We start from the raw sequence: 20,619 nt of genomic DNA, 5'->3' as shown, positions 1-20,619 counted from the left end.
GCTTAGCCTTCTGCTGTCTTTATGAGGAAGCAGGAAGGTATAAAGAATATTATTTCTGATTTAGCTTTCAGTATCTTGAATAAGAAAGCTTACACAGTGAGCACAGGAAGCTAGTCCTCCTGGAACAGGAATCGGGACATTCTGCACCGTTCTATTCAACTAGAGCCATTGCTTTTGACTTTAATAGGGGGAAGATCAGTCTACAGGACGAAAAAGAAAAACAATGATAGTTTTATTAGCTTTAAAAACAGTCTGTAGTGTTTTTTTAGATTATCGTATCAATATAAGTGCTAGACCCAGAAGTGAAGATCAGACCATTTCACTCAAAGCTCACCAATGTTAAACGCATTTGTAAGTACTCACAATAAGATAACATTAGAGAATCTTTATTTTTGTCTGATTGTTCTATTGTTAATAGGGTGCACTGAGAACTTCATTTATGATCTACATCCAAAAATAAAATAGTTTGAGCCTTCAGTGCTGTCAGGATTTCTGTCCTGGATCCTTGACCATTCAAAATGTAGACTCTTCCCCCTCCCCCCCCACCTCCTTTTATAACTTAGAATGTGACTCATCGTACTACTTTTCTGGGTTCATCAGCGCAACCAGTATATTAAGCTGACTGTAGTGGTCTCAATAACAGCTTGGTGAGTTATTGATAGCTAGGAAATAAGCTTGAGAATATCCATTCTTTCCCAAGATATGAGTACTTTTGCCACCTGAAGCTTTCATACAGCATCTTCTGAAAACACGCTTCCAGCACAAGATTTTGTTCTTACTTTAAATGTTGTTCTGGAGTTCCTGAGTCCTAGAACAAACACTTAGCCTGTTATGTTCCAGATACCTTACAATGGACCAAACCCGAAAACTACTTCTGGTGCTGGAATCTGATCCCAAGGCTTATGCTCTGCCATTGGTTGGAATGTAAGTATTTGGCTAGTTTTGTATAATGCCTTCTCCTGATACTAGTAAAGTTTTGTCATTTACTTGGATGAGTGTTTAGTGAAGGGTATAACAAATCCATTTCTAATGGCAGGTTTTTCCTTTTCCCTTTAGTTGGTTGAGTGGCATCACTCATATCTACAATCCACAGGTCTGGGCCTGCTGCCTGCGTTATTTGTTCAGTTCTTCAATTCAAGAAAGGTAAATGGCTTAAACTTTATTTGATGAAAGTCTTGTTTGAGCTACTTAACATCAGATGCTATGGAAAACTTGCTTTTGGTTTGATCGTGTGCACCCCTTGGTGGAATGTTGGCTCTATATAAGTGTAACTGGGTGAAATTGCGTGGCCTATGCTAGTAAGGAAGTCTGACTAGAAGATGATGTAATGGTGCCTTTTGGCCTTAAAATCTATTAATACAAAAATAAATTACTAATGTTCCTAAATATTAATTTCAGAAAATTGGCAAGTTGGGTCAGTATCTGTCTAATTACTTTTGGGAGGGGGGAGAATAGGTGTTAGTTTTTAAAATGGAGGACTGCGCGTCCCAGTTCTTATTTTCCTGACTCTTAAGGGGCTGATCTCTTCTCCTTTCCATTCCCCTTTGCAAACAGACATTATTTTAACAGTTCCTAGTACTCTTTTCTCGTGTACCAGTTTTTGGTTTGTTGTCTACCATTTTTTTACTCATGTTGTCCTTTCCTGTTCATATAATCCTTCCATGAACTTCCAGCACTAGAAATCAATGCTTGTTTTGGAGTCTTAACACTAGCAATACATACCTGTTAGCTATTTGTCACTGGTAGTGTTTTTTCCCCAATCCTTGTGGGACAGAGTGCCACTCTGTTCCTGTGGGTTAAAAAATGCACTGCACTTCATGATTAAATGCTAAGAATGTAGTTCTGTGACCTGTTTGTACCATTCATTAAAATTAGAATTTATTGGCCCTGAAATTAAACTTGAAAAACACAGTTTGCCATTATCTGCCCCCGAAGGGACAGTCAACTTACAGATATGTACAAAATTTCAGACAGTTCAGATTTATGACAAGTGTTACTTGTAACAATAATATCTATAATTGCTTAAACTGAAAATTTTAGAGGAAGATTTTGCTATTTCTCTGTATTTGATTGCACTTCAGATAGTGTACTCTTTCTCTGTATAGTCAAGTTAGCAAGGGGGTAAACTGTCTAACTAAAGACCGTTAGACATTCAATGGGGGAGAAAAATAACTTAATTTTTTGTTTTTGTGTTAAATCAGGTTGTACTGGTTTAAGGGTGCTCTATCACTTAATGGAATTTTGAAATTAGCCACATCAAAAAATTTTGACTTTTCCCTCTTGATTGTCTTTGTTCACTTCTCACAAACATAAAGAAATAGCCAACCTGCAAATGAAATTATTTTCACGATGTTTGAAAACTAACTTATGAATAAACTGTACCGTCTATAGTCTACATTACTTTTTCATTTGTTCTTGATCTTGGGTTTCTTTGTTTCAAATCCTGAATTGGACTTAAACATTCAGTGTTATTCAGCTGTAGAAAATGTTAGCATCCTCCCCAAACACTCATTTCAGTATGTTCAATAGAAGAGTTCTTCTGAGTATGTAGAAACAATTGAAATACTTTATTTAAAATGGAGGTTCACTGCTTGAACTTTTAGAAGCAACCTAGCGATCAGTTAAGATGCTACAACATTGGATCTTAAAGCACAACAGTTCTGTCTTGACATCTGTTCTGTGAATGAGTTCCGCCATATTTGGATGCTAAGTGATCTAGAATAGCGTTTTGTTTTGTTTTTTAAAAAGCCCACTGTCTCCTTACTGTTCTCTCCATGTACAGCATCAGTGAAAGGTCTAGCTGTTTTTGTATGTAGTTCCATACAGAATTCAGCTAAAAATGAGTATTGATATGTTTCATCTTGATTAGCCGGATGTTCCTCAATTTTCAGTGAACCATACAGGAAGTTTAGTTGGCCAAGTGGATTTTTCCTGTTTTGTAAAAATAGGTAACTTTTTTTTAAATGAATGATTTTTCTTTTACCTAGGGTTCTTTCAGAGTCTGGAAGTTTCCTGATTGTTCTCTATTCGCTGACCCACAAGGAACCAGAGTTTTATGAGTGCCTTCCGTATAGTGGGCAAACTGAACCAGGGTTTCAGCTACTAACAAGTAAAGAAACATTACATCTCTTCAAAGTAAGTGGCTTGGTTGACTAATACATCTTCGTGTATGTTGTATTTTGATAATTAAAAGCTACATTGTAGCATAAAGTTAGAAATTACTAATATGACTTGCACAAATACAGTTAGTGTAGCTCTAAATCTAAGTTTATTACAGTAATTACTCTAATTTCCTAAGTTATGAGAGACTTATAACCCAAGATGTCTTCCAAAGTCCGCAAATTGTTTAACTATCTAATCATAGCAAGTGCGAAAAAATATTCTGCATATGGACAAACACCAAGAAGTTAAACTTGTCATGGCACAGCCCCTCCTTATGTATGATCAACAAAACTCTGGGACATAACAGATTTAGAAGTAATATAAGCAGTGTTATGCCACTAGTTTGTGTCTCCCATGTACACTGTGTAGGTGGAAGAACAATCCTGGCTGTTGCATGATAGTTCTGGAAGAAGTAGTAAATTGTGTTGCCACACCCCTTTCCATTTTATAGGACCTGAGCAAAAATGGGAAAATGTCAGGAATAGTGACTGGTTTGTGGCTTTCTTGCTGTTTTTAAGAGTCCAACTGCTATATATAAGTACATGAGAGATGAGGTAGGTGCAGTAATATCTTCTGTTGGACAGCTTCTGTTAATGAGAGAATCAAGCTTTTGAGGTTGCTCCAGAACCTTGTGTCTCTAATATCCTGGGACCAACACGGCTACAACAACATTACATACAACAATATAAGTATATCTTCATTGTACTATTTTCAAAGGAAATTTAAATTGCATCAGTAGTATCCAGCCTTTTCAGCCTGAGGTCCAGAAAGGTTAAGGGGCCACAGTCAATACCTTAACTCTTCTCTGGGCTGAGGCAGAGCCAGTCAAGCTCCTGGCCTGCTCAAAGTAGGGCTCCTACTTCCTGGCAGGGAAGTAGGTGGAACAACAGTCTGAGTTACTGTCTCCTGCAATGCTGAAGGCTGCCAGGAAGGGAATTGCCGAGCAGCTACAACAAGGAAGGGACAGCAGCTGCTCACTATTCATGGTTCACACCAGATCTGCTTCTAGAGCTGTGGGGGAAGCAATGTGAGACAGGTGGGAGGCATCCTTACAGACTCCCTGTAGTGATGAGCCTGATTCATAAACTTGAGTGGCAGATTTGCAGGGTATTTTACAGGGAATGTATTTTTTAATTGGTAACCAAATACAAACTTTCTTCTGTTTTTGATAGCCATTATATAGCACGTTGGGGCAGCTAGTTGGATGCCACTGACTTGCTTCAAATTTCATTAATGCAACCCATTATTTAATTTCAGAATGTTGAACCTTCAGACAAGCACCCTATTCAATTTGAGCTGAATGCAGAAAAACAGAATGCAGAAACTGAGTTCTTCAGCAAAGTTTCCATGAATCTTTCCATTAGAAGGTGAAGAATCTCTCTCAAGTGTCATATTTACACAGTCTGTTTCCAGCATCTGTTATTGGGTGAAATTCTTAACCTGTGTTATGCATTTCAGGCTAGATGGTAATAAAATGGTCTTATCTGTCCCTAAAGTCTATTAATTATGGATCACTTGCACCTTACCTAACTTAATGGCTTTTCATGAAATAAGGTCTACAAGTTGACCATATGTTTCTAGAGAAACTCCTGCATGTACCTATACTAGATATATTATTGGCATTAAAGGCTTTTACACACTTAAGTGGATGTTTCCTAAAATATAGATCTCCTCTAGTGTGCTGTATGACACTTAGAGTTGGTGAGTTCCAGTTGTCCAAAGAGAAATCTGTAACAGAAAACAGCTTGTATTCGTAAAATGCCTTTTTCCTTATTTGTCAGAGCTGTGAGATACGCATAGCAGGAATCTTGGTTTTTATAAATCTATCTTGCCATCAAAGCTTGTAGCTAACAATAAGATGGTCTTTATTCTACTTAATGCCATATTATATATCTTTTTCCTCAACTCTTCCTTCCCTGTCAGTGTCTTACAGTGGGCCTGATAAATCAGTGCCTTGACTTAAAATGTCATCTGAAATACTTGTATCTGTCAAAGATTCTTTGACTAAAAACTAGATGATAATCCAGAAAGGGATATTTATTTTTTCCACAATTTATGGCATCCTTAGATCTCTTTTTGCCATCTCACACTTCCTAGCCAGTCAGAGGAGAGATGTTTGTCAGTGGTTCTTCCAAACTGGTAACAGTACTGCTCTGTAGATCTCCTGGTATGGACCACAAGTGAGAAATAGATAATGTGAGGATTCATGCACTCTGTCAATGTTAAAATACATGTTACACCAGGGGTCCTCAACCTCTTCGTCTGGCAGGTGCCAGACGAAGGACTGCTGCGGCAGTGGAGCAAGCAGTGTCATCAAGAGGCGTCCCCGCTGAAATGCCGCCGAAATTCGGCGGCATTTCGGCGGGTGCTCTCCCGGGGGCCAAGATGTGGGCGCCACGTTGGGGACCACTGAGTTACACAAAGGTCTTCTATTTTTTAGTCCTCCTCAAGGCTCTTCCCCCAGGAAATTGTCAGTAAGTGATCATGACTCAGGTGTGGAAGATGAAGATTTATCTCCAAGACCAATTCCAAGTCCTCATCCAGTGAGTCAACAGGTAACTTCAGTTTTTCTATACTGCCTCTCTTCCAGGGATTCTGGGCATTTCTAAACATTATAGATGACTATTTCCTAACTCAAAAAGTGTGGCAGGGAACACATGGGAATTCTATATTTGACCGATATTATATTTCTAACAGATGAAGAGGAAGTGATCTGAGAACTAAAAATTAATGGTAGCTTGGGTTTAAGTGATCATGACTTTAGTCTGTTTGTACAATATACAAATGCTATCAAGTCCAGACCAATGATATATAAACTTGGTACTTTACTAGGGACAGTTTCACAAAGCTGAAAACAATTATGACTCAGATCAGCTGAGAAAAATAACTTAATCAGAAAAATGTGAAGAATAATTGGGAATCATGTAAGAACATTTTATAAGATGCCCAAAAAGCCACAATCACACAAATGAGGAAGAAGACTGTACTGTTTTAAAAAAACTACCTGTTTTAGAGGAGAAATGAAGATAACTATTTTTTTTTTAGTTATCAATATAAATCAGAAGTTAGGAATTGTAGACAATAAGGGAAGCAAAGGGAGATGAGAAATTTATGGCCAGCAGAGTTAAGAATAGTAAAAAGGAGTGTGGTTTTTGTTTGGTGGTTGGTGTTGGTTGGTTTTTTTGTTTTTGTTTTTAATGTATCCAGAACAAAAATAATCTCAACAATGGTATTGGTCCATTACTAGATAATTCTACTATTTCTATCAGTAACAATGCAAAAAAGGCAGAAATGTTCAATAAATCTTTCTGTTCTGTGTTTGGGGGGAAAACGGATGATATAGTCTCGTCGTATTGTAGTAACACACTTTCCATTCCAGTAGGATCTATGGAGGCTAAAGAAACGAGTTAGATATTTTAAATCATCAAGTCCAGATAACTCGCTCTTTTAAAACTGTTGAAGGCAAACTGAGGAGCTCTCTGGATCGTTAATGTTGATTTTTTTTTGTCAATAAGTCTTGGAGCACTGGGAAATTCTGGAGGAAAGTTAACGTTGTCCCCATTTTTTTAAAAGGGTAAACAGATGTGCTCTAGGAATTTATTTTGGGGAAGTTCTATGGCCCGTTATACATGTTAGACTAGGTGATCGCAATGATACCTTCTGGCCTTGGTATCTAATCTCAAAGTGATTTGACAAACATAGTTTCACCACACCTTGGGGGAGGGAGACATGACTTTTGTAAGCTATCTACTTGGTAGCAGAACTGGAGGACCCAATAATCTTGACTCCAAGTTCGGTCTAATCCTTATTGCTGGTAATATAGTTCCTTCTGATGAAATGCTGTAAAGTGCATTAGCAGTTGTGAATAGAAACTCTCTGGTGTTAGGCGTGAACCTGCAGGGTAAAGCCAGCGGAACCATACTTGCCCTGGAGTTGTTAGGGAACAGCATTATCTTCTCCCTTTTGGCAAGGGGAGAGGCAGCAGAAAAACTGACTAAAGAGTATGTTTCTGGGTGGGAAGATATGAAGGTCCCCTGTCTAACAGGAACACCTGTTTTTTCCTCTAAATTCTGTTCTGTGCTCCAAAAGCTATAAAATACACCCATTCAAAAAACTTAAATACCCAGAAATCAGTAAATACCTAGTAATTCTAGACTTTAACTTAAAATCCCCAACCTTCAGATTTTTTAGCTGCCTGGGCTGGGAATACTGTGAAGGGCACATTCCATCCTGAAAGGGAAGGACCATGCTACTCGAGCAGTCTTGCGGTTGTTTCTCTCCCAAACACCCATCCCCCAGAGTAACACATTGACTCTGACTCTGTTAGACCCAACATTTGGGCCTCCTTAGTGGCAGGAATTTTGCCTCAGAACAGGGCTTTTACAGAATTCCTGTCTTCCCACTCTTGGCTTTCTGTTGCCTTGAGTGTGTGAGGAAGAAGGCTTATTGACCTGAAGCACTGTTTTTCTGTGTCATATTTATTTTGGCTAAAAGTTGCAGAGAAGTTGTGCTTTTAGAAACATAGATCAGATAAGGTGACATGATGGTTCCCAAGCTAGCTTGACTTCACTCTTATAACTTTCTCCTATCCAGGTTACTAAGATCCTTCCTTCGGTTCCTGAACTCTCCCTTGTCTTTGGCAGCTTCATGGAACCAAAACCAATGTCTCAGCCTATGGAGACCATGAATAACAAAAATCAACCACTGCTGGTACCTCAGCCTAATAAAAAGACCTATTCAACAGGACCATTATACCAAAATCAATGCTTTGATAACAATAAACAAAGCTTCAGCACCCATGCTAGACATTCTTCATTGAGAAGGTTACAGAGCCAATTAAACCAGATAACTCCAACTTTAAAACTTTGCAGAGGAAAGCAGTTGCCACTACAGCAACAGCCTAATTGTAGGAGAGTTGGCCTTCAAACAAGAAAGAGTTCTGGATCTTCTTCCTCTTCATCATCCCCTTCCCCTTCAACACCTTGCAGTGGGCCCTCTCCTGATACATCTGTGCATCAACCCAGGATGCCATCTGAAAGGCTTGTATCAAATCCTGATAGAGCCACACAAAGAAAAGGGGAGCCTCCAGCAACGAGACCCTCAACATCTAATTCTAAGCAGCCTCATTGTGCCACACAGCCTCTCCAGTACAACTTTGCTTTTTCACATCAGAACTCAAGAAGACCAACAGAACTGCAGATGCCTGTCCCTCAAGTGCCATCTTGCTGTCCAGCTGGTGTATGTAGTTGTCCACTTCATGGACATATCCAATACAGTTCAACAAATGCTTGGCAAGGGCTGGTTAAAATGGGCACCAATCATGCAGAAATCCAATCTGATGTTCCTCAAGAGAGCGCGTGTTCAGTTTTCCATCAAAATGTCACTTGTCCAAATATTTGCTGTAGTCCAATACATACCCCAAGTAGTTCTGTTACTCATGGGTACAATGGGAAAATGAGGAGTTGTTCTTCCCTTGGTAGCAGTTTATCACCTGGATCAAGACTTTCTTCGCATCCAAGCCCTTGCCATCTCCAATCTTGTGCAGCACATTCAGAATGCACACATGCACCTGCCCCTAAAATGGGGTCAGATAATGGAATGATGGGATTATCTCCAGATGCTTACAGGATTCTTACAGAACAAGACAGGCAGCTGAAATTACTTCAAGCTCAGGTTTGTTCGGGAGGTTTTCTCTTCTGCCCTCTTACTGATAGATACACTCTGGTAAATGTGTTCTGAAAATAACACTAATGAAAATAACTTGGTTATAGCTAACTATTTTTGGTTGGAATAAGGGATCCTGTCAAATTGGGACCCAGTTCTCTCAGTAGGCAGCTCTACTAATGATTGGTCTCTGTTAAAAGCAAATTGAAAGCAAATTCATTTGATTTTTCTAATTAGATTATTTTGGAATTACAGTCAAGTAACACAGGTAAATATTTGCTCTGCTTTTAGTAAACTGTTTTGTATTACTAGGAGATAGCTGTCTCTACCCATCCAGAAAGTAAACTGCACAGTTAAATGAGCCATGAACTAGTTTGGAATTCCATATAAATATATAGTGAAAGCACGGTGCATTCTAATGTGTTTTCTTCCCCCGTAACCAAATTTGCAACTTAATAGCTTATAACAGACTTGTGTGACCTCTTTTGAGAAGCACGAATACCTCCATTGTTTACAACATGCTGTTGAAATTGAGCAGGGTCAAAGCACTGGGGTTGGAAGTGTGCTTTTCTTTTGGTCGTCCCATGGAATTCCATTCAGGATAAATTAAGTTGCCATTTTCCTTCTATCATTTGCATTCCTCTGGCAAATTGTCAGCCTGCCAAAATGGTAGGTGAACAAGAACATTCTAAAGAGCCAGGCTGCTTCCAGAGCAGCTGTAGCAACAGGCGGTGGAGCCAAGCCAGACTCTTTCTCCCACTCCTCCTGATTATACCCCCTTCCTCCTCCATGGACTTAGCATGAGGTACCAATGGCCCATTCTCTTTATCAGTCTGACCCCCAGGATGATAGCCACCTCCTTCTGCAAGCTAGTGTAGTTCAAGTGTCAAGTTGAAGGTTCGGGGTTCAAATCCAGTGGATGATGCAAGAGGAAAGTGGAGGGACTATAGTAATAACAGAACTGGTTTGGTTTGGTTTGGTTTTTTTAAAGAAACTAGGAAATGACATTGAAATAATATTATTTAGGTTGCAAAGATAAGCACTCCAAGGTCGATGCTAGATTTTTGGTTGCACATGAAACCTTAAGTCTGCCCCCTTATGCATATGCATTATGACACAGTATTTAATTACACGATCATGTACTGTGTTTTTTCCACAGTACCCCGGCCTCCTTTAGTGAACAGGATGGATGCAGAAGGGGTAAATCTGACCTTTTCCAAGCTTTCATGTCCTTAGCTTTGCAACCTAAACAATGTTTTTTAACATGTTGGGAAGAGGGGAGCTATACAAAAGAAGCTAATGGTGGGGGCTTCTATTTGCACTATGCCTGTTAGGTACATAAAAGTTTTTTGGAGTAGTTCTGCCAGGAAAATAGACCCTAGAAATAATGCCAAACTCTCTAACGGTAACTAAAATACTGTTAAACTTGTCTTGTATTGCAACATAATCAGAATTTGAATCCAAATCTTCATTAATGAAAGTCTGGTATGGTAACTCGCTGTCAACTAGCATCCTGAATTTATTGTACTTGCAGTACAAGTGATACTCTCCTGATAACTGTTCCAGATCCAGCGTTTGTTGGACGCACAAACTCTTCAGCCTTGTGAGAAGCAGTTGGAATTTGTTGCCATGGAAACACAATCTTCCCAAGGTTTACACATGAGAAAAAGTGTGAGCATTGCTGTAAGCACAGGTAACACTTTTTTTTAATTCCTTTTCAGAATGATAATGATATAAACCTGTTCTTAATATTGCTTCGACTTGTGCCTGATTTTCAGAAGTGCTGAGCACCCACCCCGCTAGTCATACTCAGTCCGTTGTTAGGGGCTAAGCACCTCAAAAGACACGCCTGATTTTCTGGGAATTGTCATGCAAGGTCAGACAGGAGTTCTTTTTGACAAGGAGATGAAAGCTTTGCATTCAACCCATGACTCAGTCACAATAACTTCGGTCCCTTTCTTTGTATGCAAAATGATGTACATTTTCTTGCTTTAGGTGTAATAGTTCTAATCCCCTATGGCATACTATCAAATATTTATCCAGGACAACATTAAGGTTCTCCATTTTTTCCCAATACTATTTGTTAGGTATTAATGTCATATCCTTCTTCAGGGGGAAATTGACTCCCTTTAATGTCAGTGAGTCACACAACTGAAGCCAGTAGGCCATAAACTAATGTATCTGGTCCTAATAACCTTTTTTACAAGCTTGTGGCTGGTTGTGGAGTTATCTCCCACTCCAAATCTTACAGATGGGCACATCCCTTTCTTAAAAAGTGAATTTAGAGGAGTACAAGACTAATTGTATTCCTATCTAGTCGTTTCATTTGTTAAATAAAATGCCGCATTTATTTGCTATTGTACATTTAAGTAACACTTCTTAAATTGAAGAACAATGTTAATTTTTGCAATTATTTCATTAACTAATGGGGTCACTAAATGAAATTTAATAGGCAGCAGGTTTAAAACAAATAAAAGGAAGCTCTTCACGCAGCACACAGGCAACGTGTGGAACTCCTTACCTGAGGAGGCTGTGAAGGCTAGGACTATAACAGTGTTTAAAAGAGAACTGGATAAATCATAGTGGTTAAGTCCATAAATGGCTATTAGCCAGGATGGGTAAAGAATGGTTCCCTAGTCTCTGTTCATCAGAGGATGGAGCTGGATGGCAGGAGAGAGATCACTTGATCATGCCTTTTGGGTTACTCCCTCTGGGCACCTGGCATTGGCCACTGTTGGTAGACAGGGACTGGGCTAGATGGACCTTTGGTCTGACCCAGTACAGCATTCTTATGTTCTTACGTTAACTAAAGGCAACTTCCTCAGATTTTTTTTTTTTTTTTCTGAACGGTGTTTTAGAACTTAGATCATAAGAATAGGGTTGGAAGGGACCTCAGGAGATCATCTAGTCCAACCCCCTGCTCAAAGCAGACTAATCCCCAAATCTCTAATGATAGAACTGCAACCTGTTTAGCAGGCCAATGCTCAAACCACTGAGCTATCCCTCCCCCAACTAGTCAATTTAAAAACAAAAACTAGTGAAAATAAAACCAAATACAGCAATGGCTTTTATTTCTGTATAACTGTAGAGCAGAGGCAGGCAACCTATGGCATGCGTGCTGAAGCTGCATGCAAGCTTATTTCAGTGGCACTCTCACTGCCGGGTCCTGGCCACCGTCCAGGGGCTCTGCATTTAATTATTTAATGAAGGCTCTTCAACATTTAAAAACCTTATTTACTTTACATACAACAATAGTTTAGTTCTATATTATAGACTTATAGAAAGAGACCTTCTAAAAACGTTAAAATGTATTACTGGCACGCAAAACGTTAAATTAGAATGAATAAATTTAAGACTCAGCACACCACTTCTGAAAGGTTGCTGACCCCTGCTGTAGAGAATTAATTTATTGGAAAACAAGTGACCTTTTTGAAACTTAAAATCACAAACTGCATTAATTTTCCTCTGCTAGGTGCTAGCTTATTTTGGAATGCACCATGTGAAAAGCAAGAAGACTCTGTGTGTCCAGTTAAACAAGATGACACTGAAATATCTAAAGAAGATATAAGCATTTCTGTTAACAGTGAGCAAGATACAAGTAGTACAAGTATTGTCTCCTCATTAAAGGCTGTTGACATACCCAGCTTTGTAGAAAGTTGCCATGTTGCAGAAGAAGGAACTAACCAGGTTGGACTCAGGTAAATATTTGATTTGAAAAATCTTGTTTGTGGGTTAATAGTACTTGTTCACTGTTTAGTTTACTCGCCGTTTAAGTAATGTCATGTAGAAGCAACTGACTTTTTTACAGAACATTGTCGGTTGGCATCTGACTTAACTAAATGTTCTGTATAATTCCTTTTGTCTTTAATCCCGTCTCTGAAATCAGTTGTGCAGACGTACCAAATATAGTTGCCTATGGCAATCGGGCACCTTTGGTGGCAGCTGTAGCTGATGGCAGCAAAATCCCCCTAGGTAACTTTTTTTTTAAAAAAAATGCAGTGATCTTCCAAGCAATATTCTCATCCTCCCCTTAAATCACAAGGGGAAACGCTGCTATGCTTAGCATTTTCCTACATGAGTTCTCCACTGCAGAGGGTTGAAGGTCACGTGACTTGGTTATCTCCCTGGATTCTTTTGTGTTTCACACCTAATCACTGACTTTTTTTTTTCTTTCCCCTTGTGTTCTCGCTGTACTAAGTCAAAATATAGAATCTATTAATGTGGCACTAGAATAAGCCATTTTGATTACTTTTAAACCTCCCAGTCATAATTTTACAATGATGATAAGAAAATGTAACTCAAAGCACTTCCGGTATTAGAATGAGATTAGAGTTTTTCATGCATAGAGATTCTCAATCTTTTCCCTTGATAAAGAATCAAGTGTTTTCATTTTCAGAAGCTACATAAATATAAAATCCTGATCCAGTACATTCCACAGGTGTAAAAAGCTAAGTGAAGACATACCATTCAGATCAGATTAAATTACATGTCTAAAAATAGTCATACTGGAAAAAAGTTAGTCATTAAACTGATAAATTATATGGATTTCTAACTAACTTGGGGCTCTGAATTGGAATTAGGGAAGAAGCATGCACATGTAGTTTTAGTTAATGTGAGCATTGGCTCAATCAATCCTTTTCTAACATGGCTGGTTTTAGAGAGAACTCTCTCGAGCACTGTTTTCTAACTTGGCTTTATACACATGTGAACTATTTTGATGATTTCTTCAAAGGAAGAATGCACAGTAGCATTGGGTTTTACCTGTTTGTTTTTGCTGGGGATAATGAATTGCTTCTCCTTGCAGTAATTGATAACCTGCATTGACTATCTGGCACAGCACATGATTTAAATCTTATCTCTTTCAACATGCACTGTTGATTGGTTTGGGTTCCGATATTTCCGCTATCGTTCATGTTTGTTTCTGGGAGTCACCCACAGATCTGTCTGGGACCCCAGCATTATCATTCCTTCTGATCTCAACTGTTACACATTTGTAGATAACACCCAGATACAGTAGTTTCCCCATGCCCTGTGATAGTTCACTGTGGCATATCTGTCTTTCTGATGTGTGAAGACTTTGAATCAGATTCTTCCCTGAAGCTCCTATTCATGTCAGTAACAGTGAAATTTTTCATCTGGACTTCACTTATCTTATTGTAGAAACCAATTGGGTGCGTAGTACTGTGAACATACCATCCTTTCAGCCAGGTTGATATCTTCACTAAAACTAAAGTATGTGAAAATATTGGTATGTGTTTACAGTGAAACACAGTAACGATACTTGTCACTAATATTTATGTTAAAGTGACTTTGAACTAAAAAGCAAAACAAACAGAGTCTTAAGGGCTTTGAAGAAGGAGTAAAGTGCTGACATTTTGAAAACGTGGATGCAGCAGGTGAAACAGATTAATGTCAGAGGGAGGATCATTAGTTCATCTAGTCTGATCTTTTCTGTAACACAGGCAACACAATGTCGTCATGATGAAAGTATATCTATCAGACCAACATTCAGTCTTGTTTTGAAGACTTACTCCTGGGGGGAATTCTGCATCACTACACGTGTGCAGAATTCTTGTCCTCCACAGACTTCTTTGCTTCCCTGCAGAAAAATGGCTTCTAGCTGTTTGGTTCTTGTGCCCTTCCTTTTGGTAGATTAGTAACCAGTATATCCTCCCCATGAAGGTACTTGTATACTGTAATCAGGTCAATGCTTGATCTTCTTTTTGATAAGTTAATCAGAGCTCCTTCAGCCTCTCTGTAAAGCACTTTTTTCCAGCCTTTAAATCATTTTTGTAGCTCTTTGGTGCACCCACTCGTCTTTTCAACATCTTGGAGAACAGTAAGAGAAATTGAGAGATGATATAATTTTCCAAGATTTAGTTTCATAAGTTACTTTCAAACAAAGTAAAAAATCAATGGTGTATTAACTCATTGTTCTGTCTCCTTCAGAAATGAGCTAGTTTCCCCAGCATGTGCTCCAAATTCACCGTTGGAAGAAAGTGTTAGCATGTGTTTACAGTCAGGACCCATGGAGGGAGCTAACTACCACATGGTGGCACCAAATGAACCACAAGCTGAGCATGCTGGTCCATCACTACCTAGACATCCATCCGATGATAATCAAAAGTTTTACCAGGATATATTGGTAAAAGTATTTTAACACAAACCCTTTAATATCTGCTTGTCTTTCATATCTTACAATTATTTGCCACTTGTCCTTCATGGTGTGTTCTCGTAACGAGAATAGGTTCCATGCACCACACTACTGTGGCTTTCACATCGCTGAAACTGTGTGTGGTTGTCACATGCATCTCACCTCTTCATGTTTTCTGCAGTGCAAAAGAGAGACAAGCTTGTGACTTGCTTTTCTTGGAGATTTAAATACTCATTCTGCCCTTCGCTCCCTTCTATGCATAAATGTTGTATCTTCTTTTTGCACACCACTTAATACACAACATTTAGTGATACCAATAGTTAACTTATTCTGACAAACAAGTCACATTATTTTCAGATCTAGCTGTATGGTAGTTTGATTTGGGGTAAATATGCCATAGATAACACAAAACAGGATTCTGTAGTAAACTCCTTTGTCATGTTCCTGTGCCCTTGACTAGTTGGTCCACACATGCTTATGCTTTTTCCCCTATGTAGGGTCAAGTAAACCACTTCTTAAAGTCATCCTCTGAAGAAAGTGATCCTCCATCTACAAAACAAACAATGGTCGACAGTGATGGTACCACATGTCAGAATATTAATGACCCAAAGGAAAGGAGTTCAGTATCTGACCCTGGCCTGACGGATAAAGAGAGCATGATTAGTGCAACCCTTAAGCAATTAAGGAACCTTGGTGTGAAAATTGAATCACCTGACAAAATGAAGAAAAATGCACACAAAGTAGAGAATGCCAGGTAAAGTGTTAGTCTTCACTGTTCATTCTCTTCAGATAGAAAGACAAAGAGGGACCAAGAGGCCCCAGCGAGCAAGTAGTGTTGCAGAAAAGGCCTAAAGCATTACCTCCAGGACCATGTTTTTGATACTCGTGTACAGGGAACACAAACTTAGTCTGACCTTTTTAGCCTAGTTCATGCTAGGCACTGCTTAAGCTGTTAGAAGAGAATGGTGGGAAAAGCTGGACTCCATCCAGATATTTACACAGGCACTAGATACAGGATAGCCCCTTAATTTTTCTTTTGAAAAAAGAAAAAGTAGTAGTTCTCAAACTTGGGTTGGGCAGTGCATAGCTAGCCACAATGTTCCTGCTATCACAGGTTAAACCACATTATTCTTTAAGGAGTGGTGTTTGATGCTGGATATATCCCAGTACAAAACTCTGAGGATTGCTAGAGGCTTTCTTAACCAATGAAACTTTTAAAAAGTAAAATCCAAGCATCTCTGTATGCTGTGTGGCTGTTTCAGGCACTCCTTTGTCTTGTATTTCATTGGTGTAAGTTTTAGTTGTCATCAAACTTGTGCATGAGACTAAAGCTCGAGGGACAGCAAACACATGAGATGAGGACAGACCCAATCAATAAAGTAATATGGAGAGCTTAGAGCAGTGGGGAACTGGAGGCAATGAGAAGAGGTACAGGCCTGAACCCATGGAGAGGACATAGATTAAAAATGGAGGATGGGAAGATAAAGGTTACCAAGGAGCCAACCCAGCTGCATTAAAGCAAGCTTTGTTTTCATCTTTATGCGTCCTTACTGTGACCATGTTTCTTTATTCATGTAAACTAAAAGTTCTGGCTGCTGCAAAGAAGGTATAGTGGCAGGCAGGCAGGCACGGGGGAGATGTCTGTCTCAAGAACTTCTCCTCAATAGGAAAAAAATGGAGAATTGTTCTAACTTGCATTGCAGCAAGTGCTTTTACCAAAGTTTGGCAGCCTGTATTACTGGCTGTATCAAACTTTCCCCACCATCACTCTCAAGCTTGTATTCTGTTAATATGTTCCATTAACATGCTAATATGTGTGAAACTATAAAACAAACTAGAGGTCTCTTTTCTTGATATACCTCTTTTTTTAAAAAAAGAAAGAAAAAGTCCTCCCTTCTTCTGTCATCTTTGTGGCTGATTTTGAGATCTTCACAATTGTCTCCATCATGGTAGGGAACAAGCTGAGAACCAGGCCCCTCCTGCTTATTTTTTGGTGGTCTGTTTTTCTCACAAGTCTGTCTCTCTACACGTACCACTGGAGTACATGGATCCCTTCAATTTTTGATATTGGGGAAACTGGATTTATTAATCTGAAGCACATAGCCTGTAATAGATGAAGTGATGAACACCAGTATCTTGGAGCCTGTCTTGACTGTGTATTTTTAGGGTTAAACATTACAAGAGTTTAATGGAGCAAGGACAGGAAAGAGTGAACTTCCTTCACATACTGAAAGAGCTCTTTAAAAACTATATCCTTCCCAGTAACAATAACAGTCTCTCAACTTCTCTTTTTAGGCTTTTGGAAATGGGTATATTGGAAAAATCTCTAGATGTCCTGGCATTATTTTGCCGCAGAGACAAAAAAGCAATCCTTAACCAGTTATTGGTGTATAACAGAGGCTGTCTTCCATCTGGATAAAAATATTGGGCTACATTGCAGTATATAAACAATAGTCAGCTCTCACATTAGTGCTTTTCACCAGTAGATTTCAAAGCAATCATGAAAGAGTCCAATATGAGTCCCATTTTTATAGGTGGAGAAACTGAGACACAGAAGTGCTGTACCTTGTCCAAGGTCACCCAGCAGGTCAGTGACCAAGCTGGGAATAGAACTGAGGTCTTCAGAGTCCCAGGCCAGTGCTCTAACCACTAGGACACATTGCATCTCGGGGTAGGGATCAACTAACTATTAATTTAGTTTTTGGGTGGCATATTGAACTGTTGGTCTTAACTTAAAGTCCTGAAGCTTGCCTGAGGCTTCCTGTCACCATGTTACGCCACTGAAGTTGTGATCAGCAATGGATCAGGGATTATTATTCTCAATCCCCTAGTGCAGTGTTTCCCAAACTTGGGACGCTGCTTGTGTAGGGCTCCCACTGGCTGCAGTTCACTGCTCCAGGCCAATGGGAGCTGCTGGAAGAGGCAGCTAGTATACCCCTTGGCCCATGCCGCTTCCAGAAGCCCCCATTGGCCTGGAGCAGCGAACTGCAGCCAGTGGGAGCTGTGATCGGCCAGACCTGCGGACATGGCAGGTAAACAAACTGGCCTGGCCTGCCAGGGGCTTTCCCTGCACAAGCGACGTCCCAAGTTTGGGAAACACTGCACTAGTGGATCTTTTTCTGTAATGTAGATTCCCATTAGGTAAGATGCACAATCGTACTATGTGAGGTGTGTGTGTTAATTATGTGAACAAATAGCCTGCTTAAAAGCCAGATGTTTCAGCAAGTTTAGGAGGGGGGGAAATACACTTCAGGTGTTGGTATTCTGAAATGACATGAACACAGTTTAAAGCTAAATTAACTCAATTTTCGATGCTTTATGTTTTAGCGTATTGGCCTGCATAAATCCTGAAGCAGTGGTCTCTGGACTAAACTATATGTCATTTGTTAATGTTGGCATGAGTGGGTTAACTCCCAATGGAGTTGATCTGAGTATGGAGGCAAATGCAATAGCACTCAAGTATCTAAGTGAAAGTCAACTGACACAGCTTTCTCTCAGTCACACAAGTGAAAAAAAACCTGAAGATTCATCTTTCCAAAACCTTTTACATGCAAATATGGACAAGAGCATGATGGGTCTTAGCTTAATTTCACCAAACAATATGTCCTTTGCAACCAAGAAGTACATGAAAAGATATGGGCTCCTACAAAGCAGTGACAATAGTGAAGATGAAGAGGAGCTGCAAACTCAGAACTGCAGCATCTCTAACATTAGCAAGAATGAAGATGTGTTAGAGAGTAACTTTAAGCCCATGTTGGAGGGCTTTAACTTCTGGAAAGAATCTTCTGAAGGAGTTTGTGAAAGATTATCCATTAACCTGAAACCTTGCAAGGAGTCAACTGGAAATTATTCTCTGTCAAAATCCGATGGTCCTGTATTAAGAAATATTACAAATGAGATCTGGCCTCCAAAAATACTACATCAGCCACATGAGAATTCACAGCAGATTCTGAAGGACTTAAAGCCAAAAACCAAACTTGTAGCTGGGAAAGTAGAGTTCACTCAGCAACCTGACAGGGAGAACCTGGGAAATGTTCGGATCTTCTCTGAAAATCTACAAACTCCCACCCTTGAGACATTAAATCAGGCAGACAGCATGAGTTCAGTTGGTACTTTTCTCGATGTAAAACACCTCAGACAGTTGCCAAAATTGTTCTGAACCTTTTTTTGGGGGGTGGGGGGAAGACTGGCAACCAGCATTTCTTGGATTTGAAGCCTTCTGAAGGTTGGACAAGATTAGAAGAAGCCAACGATTACGTTGCCTTTATAGGTTACTTAGCTTTCTTGGCAACAAAGGACTAACAAAACTGAGTGTCATACAGAGCTGGTCCACCAGATGCTCAGCTGACCAGGATTTGGCTGTCAGATTTTTAAAGTACATATGTATTTTTGTTTACAGTTTGGATACACCTTTAATATCCAAAAGGTCAATCAATTTAGAATAGTCTGGACATAAGCTGTGCTCCAATATATTTTTAGTGATGCCTGTTTCTTAACTTTTCAATTATTGCATTTTTTTTAAAGCATCATTGATATTTTTATACATTTGTACCAACATTGAGCTATAGGGCATATGTATAGGTAGGAGTTTAAACTCAAATAGAATGAACACATTGACTGACTTTAAAGTCTACCCAAGCATATGGCAGGGTTACTGTATGTGGAAAAACAACCTTGACTTTAATTAGTATAAAATTATTTAAAATTCAGCCACAGTTGCACATATAATAGACATTAAATGTATCATGAAAACCCAAGAAGGTCAGTAAAATTAGCACTTAATGTTTATACCTTTTTTTGTGGTTTTTTTTTTTTTCTTTCTACTGACTGAGTGTCTATTTATTTGGAAAGTACACATTAATCATAAAAGGCCAAGCAAATCCATTTGATACAAAACTAAACTATTGATCTGTTGCTTATTTGTGTTTTTGATGTGGTGTTTAATCCTTGTTAAAACACTTACAATATAGCAATCACAGTTAACTGTTAAACAAGTGACTAACCTTTAAAGTAAAATTGCAAGTATGCTGTTTCACTTGGTTTTCAAACTTTTTAACAACTGAGTTCAAAAAAGACAAGCAAACTAATTGGTTTACTTTGTTTTTCTGTGTTAATATGTAAATTAACCTGTCATCAACACTCTGGAGCACATTACTGAAATAGCCTTTTCTTTTTTTGTAATCCTATAAGATATATACATTTGAGTTCATGAATCTAATAAATTATTCAATCTTACTTTAACTGGTCCATTTCTGTAATGAGCTTTTTAGATTTTTTGGTTCAATATTTTGTCGTCACTAGCTTCACTTAAGTTATTTACAATCTTAAATATAACTGAAAATGGCATTTCATGTACTGACTTTAATGGTAACCTCTCTACCTACTTTTTATCAGGTGCTCTCCAGCCATGTAAAAACAATTCTTCCTGAGCTCTATTAATTCTGGCCTGGAGCCTAGCTTCTGCTCAGGACTCCAAGAATAGCAATCAATTGTCATAGTCAATAGGAACCAAGTGCCTGATCTAGCTCCTGCTGAAGTCCAGTGCCACTGAATTCAGGGGAAGTTGAAGTCATAAATGGGAAAATAAACTCCTCCCTAATGGAACTAGAGCCATTTAGTGTCTTGCTGATAAATCCAGC

General features: G+C 39.0%; 1 protein-coding gene across 1 annotated transcript in view; it reads left to right on the top strand.

Moving 5' to 3' along the window:
* The window catches only part of STIL (STIL centriolar assembly protein), a 30,010-nt gene extending 9,783 nt beyond the window's left edge, over window positions 1-20,227 (top strand). The window contains 11 exon segments of the mRNA XM_032805038.2: window positions 841-924; window positions 1,057-1,143; window positions 2,988-3,135; window positions 4,420-4,529; window positions 5,603-5,717; window positions 7,756-8,835; window positions 10,393-10,519; window positions 12,299-12,524; window positions 14,776-14,971; window positions 15,478-15,734; window positions 18,308-20,227. Coding sequence (XP_032660929.2) covers window positions 841-924; window positions 1,057-1,143; window positions 2,988-3,135; window positions 4,420-4,529; window positions 5,603-5,717; window positions 7,756-8,835; window positions 10,393-10,519; window positions 12,299-12,524; window positions 14,776-14,971; window positions 15,478-15,734; window positions 18,308-19,139 — 3,262 coding nt within the window. The 3' untranslated portion in view covers window positions 19,140-20,227.
* The last annotated feature ends 392 nt before the right edge of the window (window positions 20,228-20,619 follow it).

The sequence above is a fragment of the Chelonoidis abingdonii genome, chromosome 7 (genome assembly GCF_003597395.2).
Source record: "Chelonoidis abingdonii isolate Lonesome George chromosome 7, CheloAbing_2.0, whole genome shotgun sequence".
NCBI classification, from domain to species: Eukaryota; Metazoa; Chordata; order Testudines; family Testudinidae; genus Chelonoidis; species Chelonoidis abingdonii.
Note: the sequence above shows the minus strand (reverse complement) of the source record. Positions and strands in the feature narration are given on the sequence as shown.